This window comes from Ylistrum balloti, unplaced genomic scaffold, assembly GCF_031769215.1.
Source record: "Ylistrum balloti isolate Yb309-2 unplaced genomic scaffold, AGI_CSIRO_Ybal_v1 Utg370296, whole genome shotgun sequence".
In the NCBI taxonomy this organism is placed as follows: Eukaryota; Metazoa; Mollusca; class Bivalvia; order Pectinida; family Pectinidae; genus Ylistrum; species Ylistrum balloti.
This window is the reverse complement of record NW_026782223.1, coordinates 268004-290170: the sequence shown is the minus strand read 5'-3', so window position 1 is coordinate 290170 and position 22167 is coordinate 268004. Positions and strand designations below refer to the sequence as shown.

General features: G+C 36.5%; 1 protein-coding gene across 1 annotated transcript in view; it reads left to right on the top strand.

Annotated features, from left to right (window-relative positions):
- Positions 1 to 365: 365 nt before the first annotated feature.
- The window catches only part of LOC132553089 (dynein axonemal assembly factor 9-like), a 150338-nt gene continuing 128536 nt past the window's right edge, over positions 366 to 22167 (top strand). Inside the window, exons 1-13 of the mRNA XM_060217300.1 lie at positions 366 to 439; positions 764 to 854; positions 1082 to 1110; positions 1356 to 1480; positions 2396 to 2492; positions 4640 to 4718; positions 5231 to 5258; positions 5562 to 5639; positions 6172 to 6230; positions 7242 to 7284; positions 9528 to 9583; positions 13712 to 13847; positions 15099 to 15180. Coding sequence (XP_060073283.1) covers positions 793 to 854; positions 1082 to 1110; positions 1356 to 1480; positions 2396 to 2492; positions 4640 to 4718; positions 5231 to 5258; positions 5562 to 5639; positions 6172 to 6230; positions 7242 to 7284; positions 9528 to 9583; positions 13712 to 13847; positions 15099 to 15180 — 874 coding nt within the window. The 5' untranslated portion in view covers positions 366 to 439; positions 764 to 792. The remainder of the gene's footprint in view (positions 440 to 763; positions 855 to 1081; positions 1111 to 1355; positions 1481 to 2395; positions 2493 to 4639; positions 4719 to 5230; positions 5259 to 5561; positions 5640 to 6171; positions 6231 to 7241; positions 7285 to 9527; positions 9584 to 13711; positions 13848 to 15098; positions 15181 to 22167) is intronic.

Below are 22167 nucleotides of genomic sequence, written 5' to 3'. Positions count from 1 at the left end.
CAAGATTAATTGTAACTAGTGCTTGACGTATATGAAATCACTACCAAATCATTAACATGAAATGTACATTACTGATACACCAAGTTAAAGTTTGGAATAGCTAAAGTAATAAATGATAATTATGTGATATTGTTGTGATTGATATGGATAAAGAGGCTTGAGACTTTATAATTAAATGTAGTAAATCATAAACCCGGCATGGTCAGGCAAGTGATACTTTTTCATGTGGGATCAGAGATTCAAACCTTGGTCAGCTAGATGTAAGACCAATTGGGTGTCTACTGAATGTGAACTATGAAGAAAGTTCATTGTACCAGTGTAATTTATTTTTGTGATGCATGCTTTTGTTTTAGTGCCACACGACTGAGAAATGTACAGAATTTGTTACAAGAAGAAACTAGCCATGCTGACAAACCAGACACCATTTTGTGTATAGCAGGTATATATAAATCAACAAAATGTCAGTGCTTGGCGAGGTGGGACACAGGCACCATGTCATAGGCAAATATTGATTATACATGCAGACCATGAACATGAATATAATAATTGTGGTTTTTAAAGGATTTGCATATTCTGGTAGTTGGTGTGAACTCTAGACTCGGGCTTATTTGTCAAAATTTCAAAGATTAAAACTGAATGAAAACAAAATTACAGGTATATATTATGTGATAACAGTGGGAACTGGAATCATAGATAATCATAAAAGCCAAAACAAAATATAAGACTAATGATGAATTATATTTGGCCCATCAAATATTTTCAGGAATTGACAGTAGATACAGTGATGGCAGTATGGAACTGTTTAACTATCTTCTTTTTGGCTTTTTTGAAACAAGAAAGGCAGAGCTGGAAAAGTAAGTGAAACCAGATTGTTAGGAAATATGTATCAGTAATGGAGTTGATGAGATATAATATGATGTAGATCATATCATGTAATAACATGAAAAATAAGCATTTGACTTAAATGTAAAGTGGTCACCACCTGACTATTATTTGATGATACCATTGATCAGGTATTTCAGCCAGAAAACAGGATCAGTATTTTATGTTTGTGAAACTGGAACTGCACTTTGTTTTTCAGATCTGGTTTTGAAGAGGAGGTAATAGATGGTAAGTAATAATTGCCCCATTTAAGTGTAAAATGTATACTCTCTATCATCATAATGTATCCTGTTCACAGCTGACCATGTATACATAGTAGAACTGAAGATATTCTATGTCTTTATGATATACATATGATTTCAGCCCAAAGGACATCTTGTTTTGATAAATCTATTTTGAATATGTTGTGTACTGTTGTGTCCAAATTTTTATTTGCTCCCTACTTTGTGAAGAAGATGTGTTGATGTTTACAGATGTGGTGTTTGTGATTCGCCGGTATGAGGTAGATATCTACTGTAATCCTATCAACTACCATTATTTCCTTCCCTACGTCAGTCATTGGAGAAATGTCCGTTTCCACTGTGTCACAGAAAAGCAGGTAAAGTATTGTTGTGTGTATTTAGCATGGCAAACATAAGGTTGACCTAGGTGTGGTATGTTTCTATCACAAAATCCAAATAAACCATGAAAGATAAAATACTTATTGACCCTACTGATTATTTCTTACTGTAAGCAAATGTTACATATGTAAAATATTTATATTGCTTCATATACATGTATATGGCATATTGTTACATGTATGATATGGTATATTGTTACATGTATATGGCATATTGTTACATGTATATGGTATATTGTTACGTGTATGATATGGTATATTGTTACATGTATATGGTATATTGTTACGTGTATGATATGGTTACATGTATATGGTATATTGTTACGTGTATGATATGGTATATTGTTACATGTATATGGCATATTGTTACGTGTATATGGTATATTGTTACATGTATATGGTATATTGTTACATGTATGATATGGTATATTGTTACATGTATATGGTATATTGTTACATGTATGATATATATTGTTACATGTATATGGTATATTGTTACATGTATATGGTATATTGTTACGTGTATGATATGGTATATTGTTACATGTATATGGTATATTGTTACGTGTATGATATGGTATATTGTTACATGTATATGGTATATTGTTACATGTATATGGTATATTGTTACGTGTATGATATGGTATATTGTTACATGTATATGGTATATTGTTACATGTGGTTACATGTATATGGTATATTGTTACATGTATGGTATATTGTTACATGTATATGGTATATTGTTACATGTATATGGTATATTGTTACATGTATGATATGGTATATTGTTACATGTATATGGTATATTGTTACATGTATATGGTATATTGTTACATATGTATCATTTATTGTTATTTTTTTATTATATATTGCATATTTTTGTATGTTTTGCAGTATGAAGATGAAGAAGAGTCTGGTGATTTTAAAATCCGGTCATTTATTGAAATGGTGGGGGATAGCAAAAGAATAGGAATACCATTCTGTATTTCAGGTTAGTTATGAAAAATGTTAAAGTGATAATATAAAGTAAATTAAGGCAAACCTGCGGCCAGCTCAAATAGGCGGGTAGTTTGAACACATGATTTTTTTCAATACAAACAATGATTTTCTGTGATAGTTTTAACCCTTTGTAGTTTGTTTCACTTGCATTTTTTTCAATACAAACAATGATTTTCTGTGATAGTTTTAACCCTTTGTAGTTTGTTTCACTTGCATTTCGAATTGTTCGAATATATCATAAGACTTCCCATCTTACTAATGATAAAAGCATAGGCAGTAATCGCTCCATATTGTCACTATTCACATCTACGTTAAACACTGTGGGTAGCAGGCTGTATATGACCATCCTAAGCAATCCATAGTGTCAGATTATACACATACATGTCACTTGATTAGAATAAATTAAATATTTACAGACCATGGCATGTCAACATGTGTTCTGTCAAAGAACAACATTGTTACACTTCACATTTTAATTAGATCATCCCATCAAGATTGTCCCAATAATTGTAAGATTAATAAAAAAGTTAACAAGCATTAATCCATAGTTATATTAAGCCTCAATCAACACTCTGCGTACCAATGTGTCAACGCTAACTGCCACCAATACACAAGCAGAAATGTGCGTTTTATAGGCTGATTTTGTCAGGGTATCCAAAGTTATGATGATCAAAATGAAACCTGCGATTTCTTGACAGTCGATTGTTGTAGACTGGTAGTTTCCTGCTAGGACACATTAAGACACTTTGTTGTGCTTTTGAACAATGTCAACCCTGAGAGTTTGATTTATTCTTATGAGCATAATTTGAACAGGTTCAACAATTTTTGATTCATTTTGTTCAAACCAACCGAAGTTTACTGTAAGACTCATTTTAAGATGTGCAGGTAATCTTTCATGACATGTTATCACAAAATAATTCAGTCTTCTTATCAATATATCTTTCAATTAAGTACATTGTATATCTGTTTTTGAAAAAATATTTTGTAATTGTGTATTTTTCCATCTTGTTATGCATTATGAATTAAAGCGATGTTGAGATGATGAATGCTGTTTGATGATGATACGGATGTTGAGATGATGAATGCTGTTTGATGATGATACGGATGTTGAAATGTTTGATGATGATACGGATGTTGAAATGATGAATGATGCTTGATGATGATACGGATGTTGAGATGATAAATGATGTTTGATGATGATATGGATGTTGAGATAATGAATGATGTTTGATGATGATATGGATGTTGAGATGATAAATGATGTTTGATGATGATATGGATGTTGAGATGATAAATGATGTTTGATGATGATACGGATGTTGAGATAATGAATGATGTTTGATGATGATACTGATGTTGAGATGATAAATGATGTTTGATGATGATACGGATGTTGAAATGATGAATGATGTTTGATGATGATACGGATGTTGAGATGATGAATGCTGTTTGATGATGATATGGATGTTGAGATGATGAATGATGCTTGATGATGATACGGATGTTGAAATGATGAATGATGTTTGATGATGATATGGATGTTGAGATAATGAATGATGTTTGATGATGATACGGATGTTGAAATGATAAATGATGTTTGATGATGATATGATGTTTAATGATGATGTTTGATATGATACGGATGTTGATGTAAATGATGTTTGATGATGATACGGATGATAATGAATGATGTTTGATGATGATACGGATGTTGAGATAAATGATGTTTGAATGATGGACGTGAAATGATGAATGATGCTTGATGATGATACGAATGTTGAGATAATGAATGATGTTTGATGATGATACGAATGTTGAGATAATGAATGATGTTTGATGATGATACGGATGTTGAGATAATGAATGATGTTTGATGATGATACGGATGTTGAGATGATAAATGATGTTTGATGATGATACGGATGTTGAAATGATGAATGATGCTTGATGATGATACGAATGTTGAGATAATGAATGATGTTTGATGATGATATGGATGTTGAGATAATGAATGATGACCCTGTCTGTGTGTGTTTTTCTAGATGACCTACCTACATGTTGATTTTGTAGTTCATTATTATTGCTGGAACTAACTACATTTTATACTTTCTATTGAATGTGTTAATTTACTTGTCCCAGGACACAAGCAAAAGTTTGACAAGATGTTAGTGGAAAAGTGGCCAATTGTGCAGGCTTATGCTCTTGATGACTTTGGAGGGTAACACTTTATTTACATACTTACCTATCCATTTGTAACTGTGCTTCCTAAATATTTTGTGTTGTGATCCAAAAATATTGTTGTAAATTATATGTCATTGTGATAAAGTCTTCAACTAGTGGTACACATGTAATTAATCAATGGAGTATGATGTTTGGTCATTGACTTAAACATTGTAAGGACTACCAGTGTTTGTAATAAGACATACATTCCACTAATCTTTTGTTTAGGGCTTGTAGATTTCATACTTATTAAATAAGGAAAAATTGATTTGTTGGACTTATCCAACTTTACCTGGAGTACAATATTTTTAATAGCTATGTAGTCTTCTCCAGATTATTACCATATTTGTTATATAAAGTTATATTTAATCCTTGGTATGGTTTATGAAGAACACTTTAATTATCTTTTTTTCTGTAATGTGTTGTATATAAGTATATCTCTCTTGTTTTGAGAGCAAGGTAACATTTTCCGAATAAAATAATTTGAACTGAAATTGTCTTCTTTTTCAGAAAAGGATTTTTCACGCTGTCACATGAGGTAATACAGTTTTAAAGCTTGATTTTTGCACAAACAGAACATTTATATAGAGTGACGAGCCAGACATTGTCATGTGTCTAAATCTCAAAAATATAACATTACTGATGAAAATTCAGACGGATGTCTTGTTGATAAAATACTGGACAGGTTTTATTTTTGTAATGAGGATGATAACGGTTGTTTATGTTTGGTATGGTGATTGAAATATCAAAGATTAGAACATATATACACTGTAAGACTCCAACAGAATAGCACAAACACTTTAATTATTGTTTATTTATGATTATGTTTGTTGTACTACAGGTGGTAGATGTAAGTGCAGATCTACACTTACTGTACAGAGAGATGGATCCTGTATCACTAGAAAATGTTATCACTGAGGTCAGTGTTTTTTCCCATACATAACACCTTACCTCCCATAACCTCCCAATACCTTCACCTTTCCATCTCCCATCCTAACCTCAATTTCCCCATACTCACACTTTCTAATCCTCCTATCCCTATCTCCCACCACCCACTCACTATCCCCTATACTTCCCATCCTGTCCCTCTGTTATCCCACTTCCTTAAGATTCCATGTTTGAACCTGTCCGACTTGATGGAAATCTGTGACGTACAGATTAATTATCTCTTAATTAAATAAATGTAGCAGCAGTAATTAGTAAATAGTCTGTAAATTAACTTTATCTCTCTCTTTGTGTGGCATGTTGTAAACAACACCTTGACAGGTTTTAGGCTTCCAATAAGAAGATCATATATGTTGCCAGGAAAGATTGAAAATTAGTTAATAGTTAAATGTTTAGAAAGGAGTCCCTTCTGTATGCTGATTACCTGACTGTTTAGAACAACGAGTTTTGTTGTAGTTCTGGAGAACAAAAGAAGTTGTTTATAATGCTGTTGGTTTCTTTTTCAGCAACTGCCTCTGTTAGAGAGACAGTGGACCAATATGATCGATACTGTCAATGCAGACCTGTAAGTAGAGTTATCTCCCTTGCTCCATCTTCAGGTATAATTGTTAAAGGACTTGTCAATTACATTGGTGATGACAGCTTCTTTAACTCATTTCCGCTTTTCACAAATTGATTATTTGATAATTAAATATATAAAACATTACAGTTGACCGATTGAATTGTGATGATAGATGTGATGATTGTAGATGACCAATAACTTACCCTTGAAAATGATCATGGAGGGTTGGTAAAATGATTTAGAAGATAATTGTAAATGATCAATGAAATAGTTTGTATTTGAATGTAAGTGACAGATGAAATGATTTTGTAGATGACTGACATGGTAATTATTTACTAGACAATTGTAGATCACAATGTGATGATTTGATATATTGTTTTAGATGTCTTCTGTCAGGTACAAACATATCATTTGATGCCATCCTATATAACATGAAGTGTGAATGTACAGGATATAATAGCCAGCTCCACAGTCAATGTAATGAGTAGTTTCTATCGCCAATGTACCTATTCCCGATTTCGGCAAACCTCTATTTTATCAATAAAACTCACTAATCTACCAAATACGATTGTAATAACATATCTCAGACACAGTTTTATTTTATATGCGTAGACAAACTGTACTGTAACATCAAAATATCTCAGGCAGTTTTTATTGAGCTTTGAAATAAAACAAACCTATGTCTAATATGCTGATGATAACATCTTCTCTGTTTCCATCCTTTCAGCATCTATTATCAGGCAAATAACAATGCACTCTATTGATTCCACACACTGGAAATGCCCATAGCTAGTGAAATCAGAAAATTACTATAATTATTTTTGAGAGAAAACTTTGGTTTTTGATATAACTTGAAAGACAGTGATAGGACAAAATAGAGATAAATCAAAGAGATAAGTATATCATAATTTTCCTTTGCTGAAAAATATTGATTTATCTAAAATTTCTCTATCAAATCTGATTTATTAGTTCTATACAGCACAATGGTATTTGTTACTTGTCCTTTTGTTTCAGATCTAAAGATCCTAAAGTGATTACAGAAGAAAAGATTTGTGAGGTAAATCAGAATGAAGTAGAAAATCATTCATGCCACATAAGAAATGGTAAATTCCATGTTAGCTCACCTGGCCCAAAGGACCGGTGAGTTTATGCTATGTTGCAAGCATCCATTGTCTACAAATAGCTACTTTTCATGAACAACTGAGCCAATTTTAACCAAAGTTGGTCAGAATCAACCTTCCGGGAAGCAGAAAAAATTTTGTATACACGGTAAAGGAAAATGTTGCAAGTTCCTTCTGTATGAGAAATTGGATTTTGACCAAATGTTGTCTGAAGCATTCTTTGGTGAAGGGAAATCAATTTTGTGAGTGTTAGGTTTTGGCCCCCTGGGGTCTGAGACACTGACTTCCTCATCAGTTGTGTCTGATTTGTTCAGAAGTTCAGGTCAAATAATAAACTTTAACCTTTAACCTGAAGGATGTGTTCTTATCTCCCTTACATAAGAAATTAGAGTCTCAATAGTTTTTGAAGGGTCAGAGTATCCCAACAAAACAGAAATAAGGGAAATAGAATGAGATTCTTTAAAATCCTACTCCTGTAGGAATGATTAAGTTTTGCCCAAAAGTCTGACACATTCTTGGGTGAAGGGAATCAATGTTATATAAATGGTGGGTCTTGGCCCCTTCAGGCAGGAGCAGGGCTCTCCTGTAGAAATATTTGGATTTTGTCCAAATTTAGGCTGAAGCATTCTTAGGTGAAGTGGAATAAATTCTGTGTAAACAGTTGGTCTCTGCCCCCAGGAGCAAGAGTTGCAGGTCCCTAAAGGGGAAGCAGAGCAAATTCTTAGTAATCCTTCTTCTGCTGGAATGGTTTGGATTTTGCCAAAGTTTGGTCTGAAGTACTCTTGGGTGAAGGGGATTCATTTTGTATAAACAATGGATCTTGACCATCTGGGGTGGGAGGAGCAGGACCCATTAAAGAGGAAATATCATAAATTCTTTAAAATCCTTTTTCTGTAGGAATTTCAGGATTCTGTCTCAATTTAGCCTGAAACATAAATGGTTGGGTTCACCTAGGTATGGAGGTTTGGGTCCAATGGGAAAATAGACATATTGGATGTTGTGTGTTTGGATGTTTAGAATTCCATTATAGGTTTGATGAAGCAATTTCAGACATGCAAAGCCAGTTGATTGATACAGGCCTTATTACCATTACACAGTCTAGAGGGGATTGCCTGAGGAGTTTATCATAACACTAATGACTGTTTACACCTTATTTATACTTTTAGTACCACGATGTTTACCTAACTTAGTATTTATTGCAAATCATTTAACATGTTATATTCTGAAGTAATTGTAGTAATCCTCGTAGGACATTTTACAAATCTGACTTTGTTTTTAATCTTCATATCATACCTAGGTAATAAACTCTCTCTATAGTAAATATTAAAATCATATCTATATTAATGTATTTATAAACCCTAGGAAAAAGGGCTTCTCACATAAACTGAATAATTACATACATTATTGAATACGGACCTTTGTTTACCTTTGGGAGTAAATCTCTTTCATCGGTAGATCAAGCATTAAACAAAACCTTTGATATAGTTGCATTATTTCTACACAAAAAATTCCTGGTTGGAAAGTTCTCTATTAATTTCCTAGAGTACAGACCTAATTTGATACAGATGATCTATTTCTGTTGTCAAATATCCCTGGGCTATACTTTAGATCTACGATCAAATAAACGATCAAATGTCAATTCCTTTAAATTATGGAGCTCTGTCATGCATTACGACAGAAGAGTCATGATTCTCTCAAGTTGTGAGCAGTTTCACATCAGAAGAAGACATAAATTTGTGATACATTTTTGAAGGAGAATTTAATAACATAATATCCCCTCGACAAATATTTCAGATAAAGATATGCCATAAGTTTATGATATTTTTTATTGAAAAATTAAATGTGTCCCTTTCGAAGTCTATATTATTAAAGACCCAAGGGACCCCACACTAATAAAATTATTCATTGATCTTCCTGTCTGAAGTTCTTCTGTTACATTACCGTTCCTGCTACCCAGTATACTGTATACTGCTGTATTTAAGTCTAATACAATCTATGTTTTATATGTATATGTTGGTCATAAAAACACTGTAGGCAATATCCTTTGAGCATTTAGGACTCTGTTAAGTAAAATTTCATATTAACTAGTTACATGTTGCCTATTTAATTTGAATAATTGACTCTGAAATAGCAATTGTTGTGTTTTAACATATCTAATGAATACCTATCCTTGTTTTAGCCACTGAAGAGTTACTTTTTACATGGTATTGTGGGTGCTGGCTCTACCAACAGAAGGTAATGTTAAGATGTTACTTTGACAGTCATGGTCACATGGTCAGTAACAATATAATCCACTTCATTCCACATGATCAGTAACAGTATAATCCACTTCATTCCACATGGTCAGTAACAGTATAATCCACTTCAGTCCACATGGTCAGTAACAATATAATCCACTTCATTCCACATGGTCAGTAACAGTTTATCATCCACTTCAGTCCACATGGTCAGTAACAGATTATAATCCACTTCAGTCCACATGGTCAGTAACAGATTATAATCCACTTCAGTCCACATGGTCAGTAAAAGATTATCATCCACTTCAGTCCACATGGTCAGTAACAGATTATAATCCACTTCAGTCCACATGGTTAGTAACAGATTATAATCCACTTCAGTCCACATGATCAGTAACAGTATAATCCACTTCAGTCCACATGGTCAGTAACAGTTTATCATCCACTTCAGTCCACATGGTCAGTAACAGATTATAATCCACTTCAGTCCACATGGTCAGTAACAGATTATAATCCACTTCAGTCCACATGGTCAGTAACAGATTATAATCCACTTCAGTCCACATGGTCAGTAACAGATTATAATCCACTTCAGTCCACATGGTCAGTAACAGTTTATAATCCACTTCAGTCCACATGGTCAGTAACAGTTTAATCCACTTCAGTCCACATGGTCAGTAACAGTTTATAATCCACTTCAGTCCACATGGTCAGTAACAGTTTATAATTCACTTCAGTCCACATGGTCAGTAACAGTTTATAATCCACTTCAGTCCACATGGTCAGTAACAGATTATAATCCACTTCAGTCCACATGGTCAGTAACATTTTATAATCCACTTCAGTCCACATGGTCAGTAACAGATTATAATCCACTTCAGTCCACATGGTCAGTAACAGTTTATAATCCACTTCAGTCCACATGGTCAGTAACAGATTATAATCCACTTCAGTCCACATGGTCAGTAACAGTTTAATCCACTTCAGTCCACATGGTCAGTTACTGATTGCAAATTACTGATTATTGCTTAAATATTGTCAAACTCTTACACAAATTTGCAAAGTTACTGTTGTACTGATGTTGTTTAGAGTCAAAAGGAATCCCCTACATAATTACTAATGTACTAATGTTTATTAGAGTCAGAAGGAATCCCCTACATAGTTACTGATGTTTATTAGAGTCAGAAGGAATCCCCTACATAGTTACTGATGTTTATTAGAGTCAGAAGGAATCCCCTACATAGTTACTGATGTACTGATGTTTATTAGAGTCAGAAGGAATCCCCTACATAGTTACTGATGTTTATTAGAGTCAGAAGGAATCCCCTACGTAGTTACTGATGTTTATTAGAGTCAGAAGGAATCCCCTACATAGTCACTGATGTTTATTAGAGTCAGAAGGAATCCCCTACATAGTTACTGATGTACTGATGTTTATTAGAGTCAGAAGGAATCCCCTACATAGTTACTGATGTACTGATGTTTATTAGAGTCAGAAGGAATCCCCTACATAGTTACTGATGTACTGATGTTTATTAGAGTCAGAAGGAATCCCCTACATAGTTACTGATGTTTATTAGAGTCAGAAGGAATCCCCTACATAGTTACTGATGTTTATTAGAGTCAGAAGGAATCCCCTACATAGTCACTGATGTTTATTAGAGTCAGAAGGAATCCCCTACATAGTTACTGATGTACTGATGTTTATTAGAGTCAGAAGGAATCCCCTACATAGTTACTGATGTACTGATGTTTATTAGAGTCAGAAGGAATCCCCTACATAGTTACTGATGTACTGATGTTTATTAGAGTCAGAAGGAATCCCCTACATAGTTACTGATGTTTATTAGAGTCAGAAGGAATCCCCTACATAGTTACTGATGTTTATTAGAGTCAGAAGGAATCCCCTACATAGTTACTGATGTTTATTAGAGTCAGAAGGAATCCCCTACATAGTTACTGATGTTTATTAGAGTCAGAAGGAATCCCCTACATATGTTTATTAGAGTCAGAAGGAATCCCCTACTGATGTTTATTAGAGTCAGAAGGAATCCCCTACATAGTTACTGATGTTTATTAGAGTCAGAAGGAATCCCCTACATAGTTACTGATGTTTATTAGAGTCAGAAGGAATCCCCTACATAGTTACTGATGTTTATTAGAGTCAGAAGGAATCCCCTACATAGTCACTGATGTTTATTAGAGTCAGAAGGAATCCCCTACATAGTCACTGATGTTTATTAGAGTCAGAAGGAATCCCCTACATAGTTTGATGTTTATTAGAGTCAGAAGGAATCCCCTACATAGTCACTGATGTTTATTAGAGTCAGAAGGAATCCCCTACATAGTTACTGATGTTTATTAGAGTCAGAAGGAATCCCCTACATAGTTACTGATGTTTATTAGAGTCAGAAGGAATCCCCTACATAGAGTCAGAAGGAATCCCCTACATAGTTACTGATGTTTATTAGAGTCAGAAGGAATCCCCTACATAGTTACTGATGTTTATTAGAGTCAGAAGGAATCCCCTACATAGTTACTGATGTTTATTAGAGTCAGAAGGAATCCCCTACATAGACTGTGTTTATTAGAGTCAGAAGGAATCAGTTACTGATGTACTGATGTTTATTAGAGGAATCCCCTACATAGTTACTGATGTTTATTAGAGTCAGAAGGAATCCCCTACATAGTTACTGATGTTTATTAGAGTCAGAAGGAATCCCCTACATAGTTACTGATGTTTATTAGAGTCAGAAGGAATCCCCTACATAGTTACTGATGTTTATTAGAGTCAGTTACTGATGTTTATTAGAATCCCCTACATAGTTACTGATGTTTATTAGAGTCAGAAGGAATCCCCTACATAGTTACTGATGTTTATTAGAGTCAGAAGGAATCCCCTACATAGTTACTGATGTTTATTAGAGTCACTGATGTTTATTAGAGTCAGAAGGAATCCCCTACATAGTCACTGATGTTTATTAGAGTCAGAAGGAATCCCCTACATAGTCACTGATGTTTATTAGAGTCAGAAGGAATCCCCTACATAGTCACTGATGTTTATTAGAGTCAGAAGGAATCCCCTACATAGTCACTGATGTTTAGTCACTGATGTTTATTAGAGTCAGAAGGAATCCCCTACATAGTCACTGATGTTTATTAGAGTCAGAAGGAATCCCCTACATAGTTACTGATGTTTATTAGAGTCAGAAGGAATCCCCTACATAGTTACTGATGTTTATTAGAGTCCCCTACATAGTTACTGATGTTTATTAGAGTCAAAGGAATCCCCTACATAGTTACTGATGTTTATTAGAGTCAGAAGGAATCCCCTACATAGTTACTGATGTTTATTAGAGTCAGAAGGAATCCCCTACATAGTTACTGATGTTTGATGTTTATTAGAGTCAGAAGGAATCCCCTACATAGTCACTGATGTTTATTAGAGTCAGAAGGAATCCCCTTATTTTAGAGTCAGAAGATGTTTATTAGAGTCAGAAGGAATCCCCTACATAGTCACTGATGTTTATTAGAGTCAGAAGGAATCCCCTACATAGTCACTGATGTTTATTAGAGTCAGAAGGAATCCCCTACATAGTCACTGATGTTTATTAGAGTCAGAAGGAATCCCCTACATAGTCACTGATGTTTATTAGAGTCAGAAGGAATCCCCTACATAGTCACTGATGTTTATTAGAGTCAGAAGGAATCCCCTACATAGTTACTGATGTTTATTAGAGTCAGAAGGAATCCCCTACATAGTTACTGATGTTTATTAGAGTCAGAAGGAATCCCCTACATAGTTACTGATGTTTATTAGAGTCAGAAGGAATCCCCTACATAGTTACTGATGTTTATTAGAGTCAGAAGGAATCCCCTACATAGTTACTGATGTTTATTAGAGTCAGAAGGAATCCCCTACATAGTTACTGATGTTTATTAGAGTCAGAAGGAATCCCCTACAAAGTCACTGATGTTTATTAGAGTCAGAAGGAATCCCCTACATAGTCACTGATGTTTATTAGAGTCAGAAGGAATCCCCTACATAGTCACTGATGTTTATTAGAGTCAGAAGGAATCCCCTACATAGTTACTGTTGTACAAATTGTACTAATTTTTGTTACAGTCACATGGAGGTTCCCTTTGTTGTCTTTGGAACAAACACCAAAAAGTCTGTTTTGGACAGTTTGGAGGATGGAGGGAAAACTGAGAAGAATCAAATCCATTCCACTGGCATAGGCAAAAACCCTGCTAGATTTATGGCAAGTAGACTTTCTATGGGAAACACTGATGTTTTAGGAATTATTATTAGATATAATCATCCCAAAGAATATCACAGGTAGCTTTGTCTAGGTTTTTGATAACATTCCTAGATCTTGGTACTCTCAGTAGGACAGATGATAAAGAACCATTGATGATACACATCTTTTACAGAGGACAGTCAAGTAAGGACAACAGATTGTAAAGACCTTTCCTCACAATTTCTATGAGCACCTTTGTGTTTTTTTAATCAATGACCTACAACCATTGGGTATCATTTGTCGTCGTGTGCCATTCCTGTGGGATTGAGCTGAAACTTAGCTGAAATGACCCAGAGATAGTCTTAACCAAGCAATGTTTTGTCTTTTTTGAAATCCAACAGGACTACCAAATTCTATGCTTCTTCTTATGATCCACTATTGTCATTGAGCAGAAAACGGCTTTGTCTAAAGTTCAATATGGCTGTTATGGTGGCTACTTTGTAACATGATACACTATCATGGTCTCTTGGAATGATACCTATTTAAAACTTCTCCAATTCTACTAGTGGGATTGAACCAAAACTTGCATGAAATGATCCTGAGATGGTCTTGACCAAATAATGTTATTTTTCAAGTTGGTTCGTAATCAAATTTGGCCGCTATGAACACCATTTTTAAAAGATAACATTGTAAACTTCTCAAGTTCCACCAGTTGGATTTAGCTGACACTTACTGGAAATAATCCTGACCAAGGGTTGTTAGTTTTTGGGTCGGTCCAAGATCCAATGTGACTGCCACAGGCACCATTATGACAAACAAATTTTAAACTGCTTAAGTTCACAGATGACATTGAACTGAAAATTGGTGGGAATGGTAAGGAAGGGAAGCCGACGAAGCTTGTTTTCCTGTCACATCCAAAGTTCATTTTGACAGCCATAATGACCATTTGTAACAATATTACATAATCATGGTTTCCTTGAACATTACCTCCTATTTGAAACTTCTTCTCCAATGGGATTGACCTGAAATCCTGAGATTGTCCTGACCAAGTGTTATTATCTTTTATTTTTGGCCAAAATCCAATTGGCCATCATGGCTACTATCTTGAAATACATACTTCTTTTTCAAGTTCCCTGGTGACATTAAACTGACAATTTAGGGAACTCAAGAAAGTATTATTTTTTGGGTTTGTCAGCTATGCAATATGGCAGACACAGCTATACAGATGTTTCCCCACAATTTGTGTGAATGTATTTATGTTTTATTTTACAGATGTGTAAAGGCACTTCTCCACAGTCTACTCTGAGTTGTACCCGGACCTACTTCTTTACCAATCTGTCGGATCCATTTCAGGGTAGGAAAAACTAACCACTAGTTACATTTGTCACAAATAGATCCGGTGTTATAAACGTGTTGACTGGTATAACTGTAGATATCACAGTTTTTCACTATACGTTGTACATGGAGGCATTTAGGTAAAGCAAGTTGAGACCTTATTTTAAAAGTAGGTCTGTTGGATACAAACAAAGACAGAGTAGGCTACAGGTTAGCTTTCGAAAGCTCACTAAGGTTGTCTTAAAATACTACACTTTTTTGTATAGCATTTTAATTTTTAGCCCACTATCATCAGATTGTGTGGTCCGTGGTCCTTTGTCCATCCTTCTGTCTGTCGTGCGTCCCTCCATCCATCCATAAACAATTTTTGCTATCTTGAGAAGTACCGAATGAATCTTTCTAAAATTTCATATGTAGGTTCCTTTTGGTCCCTATTTGTGCCTGTTTGAAGGGCCATCTTGGATTTTGACTTTGCAAGTTTGTCAGCGCTCTTTCTTGAGAACTACTAAACAGATCTTTCTAAAATTTCATATTTATATTCCTTTTTGTCCCTAGTTGTCCCCATCTAATTTTGGTACTGATCAGAAAAACGAAATGGCCAACAGGTGGCCATCTTGGAGATTCCTAGCATCTGTGATACTTTAGAGAGACTTTACAGAGGAGACAGAGATTCCCAGTGTCTGTGATACTCTTGGGAAACTTTACAGAGGAGAAAGATTCTTAGTATTTCTTTGATACTCAACTGAGAATTTACAGAGGACAGAGATTTTCAGCATCTTTGTGATTCTTTAGAGAGACTTTACAGAGGAGACAGAGATTTTCAGTATCTCTGTGATTCTGTAGAGAGACTTTACAGAGTAGACAGAGATTTTCAGTATCTCTGTGATTCTGTAGATAGACTTTACAGAGGAAACAGAGATTTTCAGTATCTCTGTGATACTCTGGAGTAGACAGATATTCCCAGTATCCCTGTGATACTCTGGAGTAGATAGATATTCCCAGTGATACTCTGGAGTAGACAGATATTCCCTGTTCTCTGTGATACTCTGGAGTAGACAGATATTCCCAGTGATACTCTGGAGTAGACAGATATTCCCAGTGATACTCTGGAGTAGACAGATATTCCCAGTGATACTCTGTGATACTCTGGAGTAGACAGATATTCCCTGTTCTCTGTGATACTCTGGAGTAGACAGATATTCCCAGTATCTCTGTGATACTCTGGAGTAGACAGATATTCCCAGTGATACTCTGGAGTAGACAGATATTCCCAGTATCTCTGTGATACTCTGGAGTAGACAGATATTCCCAGTGATACTCTGGAGTAGACAGATATTCCCAGTGATACTCTGGAGTAGACAGATATTCCCTGTGATACTCTGGAGTAGACAGATATTCCCAGTATCTCTGTGATACTCTGGAGTAGACAGATATTCCCAGTATCTCTGTGATACTCTGGAGTAGACAGATATTCCCAGTGATACTCTGGAGTAGACAGATATTCCCAGTGTGATACTCTGGAGTAGACAGATATTCCCAGTATCTCTGTGATTCTCTGGAGTAGACAGATATTTCCCTCTGGAGTAGACAGATATTCCCAGTGATACTCTGGAGTAGACAGATATTCCCAGTGATACTCTGGAGTAGACAGATATTCCCAGTGATACTCTGGAGTAGACAGATATTCCCAGTGATACTCTGGAGTAGACAGATATTCCCAGTGATACTCTGGAGTAGACAGATATTCCCAGTGATACTCTGGAGTAGACAGATATTCCAAGTGTGATACTCTGGAGTAGACAGATATTCCCAGTGATACTCTGGAGTAGACAGATATTCCCAGTGATACTCTGGAGTAGACAGATATTCCCAGTGATACTCTGGAGTAGACAGATATTCCCAGTATCTCTGTGATACTCTGGAGTAGACAGATATTCCCAGTGATACTCTGGAGTAGACAGATTCCCAGTGATACTCTGGAGTAGACAGATATTCCCAGTGATACTCTGGAGTAGACAGATAATCCCTGTTCTCTGTGATACACTGGAGTAGACAGATATTCCCAGTGATACTCTGGAGTAGATACTCTGGAGTAGACAGATATTCCCAGTGATACTCTGGAGTAGACAGATATTCCCAGTGATACTCTGGAGTAGACTCTGGAGATATTCCCAGTATCTCTGTGATACTCTGGAGTAGACAGATATTCCCAGTGTGATACTCTGGAGTAGACAGATATTCCCAGTATCTCTGTGATACTCTGGAGTAGACAGATATTCCCAGTATCTCTGTGATACTCTGGAGTAGACAGATATTCCCAGTGATACTCTGGAGTAGACAGATATTCCCAGTATCTCTGTGATACTCTGGAGTAGACAGATATTCCCAGTATCTCTGTGATACTCTGGAGTAGACAGATATTCCTCTGGAGTGATATTCTCTGTGATACTCTGGAGTAGACAGATATTCCCAGTGTGATACTCTGGAGTCTGGAGACAGATATTCCCTGTGATACTCTGGAGTAGACAGATATTCCCAGTGATACTCTGGAGTAGACAGATATTCCCAGTGATACTCTGGAGTAGACAGATATTCCCAGTATCTCTGTGATACTCTGGAGTAGACAGATATTCCCAGTGATACTCTGGAGTAGACAGATATTCCCAGTATCTCTGTGATACTCTGGAGTGATACTATTCCCAGTATACTCTGGAGTAGACAGATATTCCCAGTGATACTCTGGAGTAGACAGATATTCCCAGTATCTCTGTGATACTCTGGAGTAGACAGATATTCCCAGTGATACTCTGGAGTAGACAGATATTCCCAGTATCTCTGTGATACTCTGGAGTAGACAGATATTCCCAGTGATACTCTGGAGTAGACAGATATTCCCAGTGATACTCTGGAGTAGACAGATATTCCCAGTATCTCTGTGATACTCTGGAGTAGACAGATATTCCCAGTATCCCTGTGATACTCTGGAGTAGACAGATATTCCCAGTGATACTCTGGAGTAGACAGATATTCCCAGTGTCTCTGTGATACTCTGGAGTAGACAGATATTCCCAGTGATACTCTGGAGTAGACAGATATTCCCAGTGATACTCTGGAGTAGACAGATATTCCCAGTGATACTCTGGAGTAGACAGATATTCCCAGTGATACTCTGGAGTAGACAGATATTCCCAGTGTCTCTGTGATACTCTGGAGTAGACAGATATTCCCAGTGATACTCTGGAGTAGACAGGATAGACAGATATTCCCAGTGATACTCTGGAGTAGACAGATATTCCCAGTGATACTCTGGAGTAGACAGATATTCCCAGTGATACTCTGGAGTAGACAGATATTCCCAGTGATACTCTGGAGTAGACAGATATTCCCTGTGATACTCTGGAGTAGACAGATATTCCCAGTGATACTCTGGAGTAGACAGATATTCCCAGTGATACTCTGGAGTAGACAGATATTCCCTGTGATACTCTGGAGTAGACAGATATTCCCAGTATCTCTGTGATACTCTGGAGTAGACAGATATTCCCAGTGTCTCTGTGATACTCTGGAGTAGACAGATATTCCCAGTGATACTCTGGAGTAGACAGATATTCCCAGTGATACTCTGGAGTAGACAGATATTCCCAGTGATACTCTGGAGTAGATATTCCCAGTCTGGAGTAGACAGATATTCCCAGTGATACTCTGGAGTAGACAGATATTCCCAGTATCTCTGTGATACTCTGGAGTAGACAGATATTCCCAGTATCTCTGTGATACTCTGGAGTAGACAGATATTCCCAGTATCTCTGTGATACTCTGGAGTAGACAGATATTCCCAGTGATACTCTGGAGTAGACAGATATTCCCAGTGATACTCTGGAGTAGACAGATATTCCCAGTGATACTCTGGAGTAGACAGATATTCCCAGTGTGATACTCTGGAGTAGACAGATATTCCCAGTGATCTGGAGTAGACTATTCCCAGTGATACTCTGGAGTAGACAGATATTCCCAGTTCTCTGATACTCTGGAGTAGACAGATATTCCCAGTGATCTCTGGAGTAGTCTGTGATACTCTGGAGTAGACAGATATTCCCAGTGATACTCTGGAGTAGACAGATATTCCCAGTATCTCTGTGATACTCTGGAGTAGACAGATATTCCCTGTTCTCTGTGATACTCTGGAGTAGACAGATATTCCCAGTGATACTCTGGAGTAGACAGATATTCCCAGTGATACTCTGGAGTAGACAGATATTCCCAGTATCTCTGTGATACTCTGGAGTAGACAGATATTCCCTGTTCTCTGTGATACTCTGGAGTATATTCCCAGTGATACTGTGATACTCTGGAGTAGACAGATATTCCCAGTGTGATACTCTGGAGTAGACAGATATTCCCAGTGATACTCTGGAGTAGACAGATATTCCCAGTGATACTCTGGAGTAGACAGATATTCCCTGTGATACTCTGGAGTAGACAGATATATTCCCAGTGATACTCTGGAGTAGACAGATATTCCCAGTGATACTCTGGAGTAGACAGATATTCCCAGTATCTCTGTGATACTCTGGAGTAGACAGATATTCCCAGTATCTCTGTGATACTCTGGAGTAGACAGATATTCCCAGTATCTCTGTGATACTCTGGAGTAGACAGATATTCCCAGTATCTCTGTGATACTCTGGAGTAGACAGATATTCCCAGTGATACTCTGGAGTAGACAGATATTCCCAGTGATACTCTGGAGTAGACAGATATTCCCAGTGATACTCTGGAGTAGACAGCTATTCCCATTGATACTGTGTATTAGACCTCTATTCCCATTATCCCAGTGATACTCTGGAGTAGACAGATATTCCCAGTATCTCTGTGATACTCTGGAGTAGACAGATATTCCCAGTATCTCTGTGATACTCTGGAGTAGACAGATATTCCCAGTGTCTCTGTGATACTCTGGAGTAGACAGATATTCCAAGTATCTCTGTGATACTCTGGAGTAGACAGATATTCCCAGTATCTCTGTGATACTCTGGAGTAGACAGATATTCCCAGTATCTCTGTGATACTCTGGAGTAGACAGATATTCCCAGTATCTCTGTGATACTCTGGAGTAGACAGATATTCCCTGTTCTCTGTGATACTCTGGAGTAGACAGATATTCCCTGTTCTCTGTGATACTCTGGAGTAGACAGATATTCCCTGTTCTCTGTGATACTCTGGAGTAGACAGATATTCCCTGTTCTCTGTGATACTCTGGAGTAGACAGATATTCCCAGTGATACTCTGGAGTAGACAGATATTCCCAGTATCTCTGTGATACTCTGGAGTAGACAGATATCTCTCTGTGATACTCTGGAGTAGACAGATATTCCCAGTATCTCTGTGATACTCTGGAGTAGACAGATATTCCCAGTATCTCTGTGATACTCTGGAGTAGACAGATATTCCCTGTATCTCTGTGATACTCTGGAGTAGACAGATATTCCCAGTATCTCTGTGATACTCTGGAGTAGACAGATATTCCCAGTGATACTCTGGAGTAGACAGATATTCCCAGTATCTCTGTGATACTCTGGAGTAGACAGATATTCCCTGTATCTCTGTGATACTCTGGAGTAGACAGATATTCCCAGTATCTCTGTGATACTCTGGAGTAGACAGATATTCCCAGTGATACTCTGGAGTAGACAGATATTCCCTGTTCTCTGTGATACTCTGTAGAGTAGACAGATATTCCCAGTGTTTTCCCTGTTCTCTGTGATACTCTGGAGTAGACAGATATTCCCAGTGATACTCTGGAGTAGACAGATATTCCCAGTGATACTCTGGAGTAGACAGATATTCCCAGTGATACTCTGGAGTAGACAGATATTCCCAGTGATACTCTGGAGTAGACAGATATTCCCTGTTCTCTGTGATACTCTGGAGTAGACAGATATTCCCAGTGATACTCTGGAGTAGACAGATATTCCCAGTATCTCTGTGATACTCTGGAGTAGACAGATATTCCTGGTATCTCTGTGACATTCTTGAGAGACTCTACAAAGGAGACAGAAATTCCAAGGATTCTTGGGATAATCACAAGAGACTTTACCGAGAAGAAAATGATTCCCAGTGTTTCTGTGATAAGGTTTTGTTACAGACGTTCCAGCCTGATAATGGCAGCATGTATCAGAGGCTAAAGATTGTGTGACAGAGTCTAAAAGCCTTTCTCCATGTTATGGTCAGCTGTGAATCTATTTGGACCTTTTGTTTATTGTTTTTTCCCATTTACATTATTAACCATTGGATGTTTACGTGTTTGTAAATGACATTAAAAAGTAATGCAGCAGTGGTTGGTTTGTCATTGTGTAATTGAACAGAGAGTGTTTCATGGTAGGTATCCCTATCAGTGAATGGAAGACTTAGGTGGTATGATAGATGTTTTTACCAGACAGGCATTTAAAGCACTAAAATAGGACACCAGGGTAACACTTTACTGATATTTAAGGAAGACAAATAAGCTGTCTCCAAAGTTTACAGAGAATTGTCTGTAAGTGTACATCTGTTTGGCTGTGGAACAGTAACAACAGTTAGTACTGGTTTATTGATTTGTTCTATAAACTGGTCAACATATGTCCTCTCTGTACATCACTCACTGTTCAAAAAATCAAACTGAAAAAGAGAAATACTACTATTAATGTACTTTCTAGTGGTGAACAAATGGAATGTGTACAGGAAACAAACAAATGTGAAACAGCGTCTCATGAAATTAAGTGAGATGTGAGAGAGGCGTGAAACCATTTATCATGTGTGGGTGTTAAATGTATCGTACAAAGATGGCTGGATTTTATTCTGGAATAAGGCCTTCATATAGTGATGCCTCATCTCTTCACAAAGATATCTTTTATCAGAAGTATCATATGACTTGTATGATAGGATCTGAGTATTGTTTTGTATGATGTGATCAATACCTCCCAAGGCATTAGCTCCCAAGGGCTGCAAAGTCTCAGCTTAGAGTCTA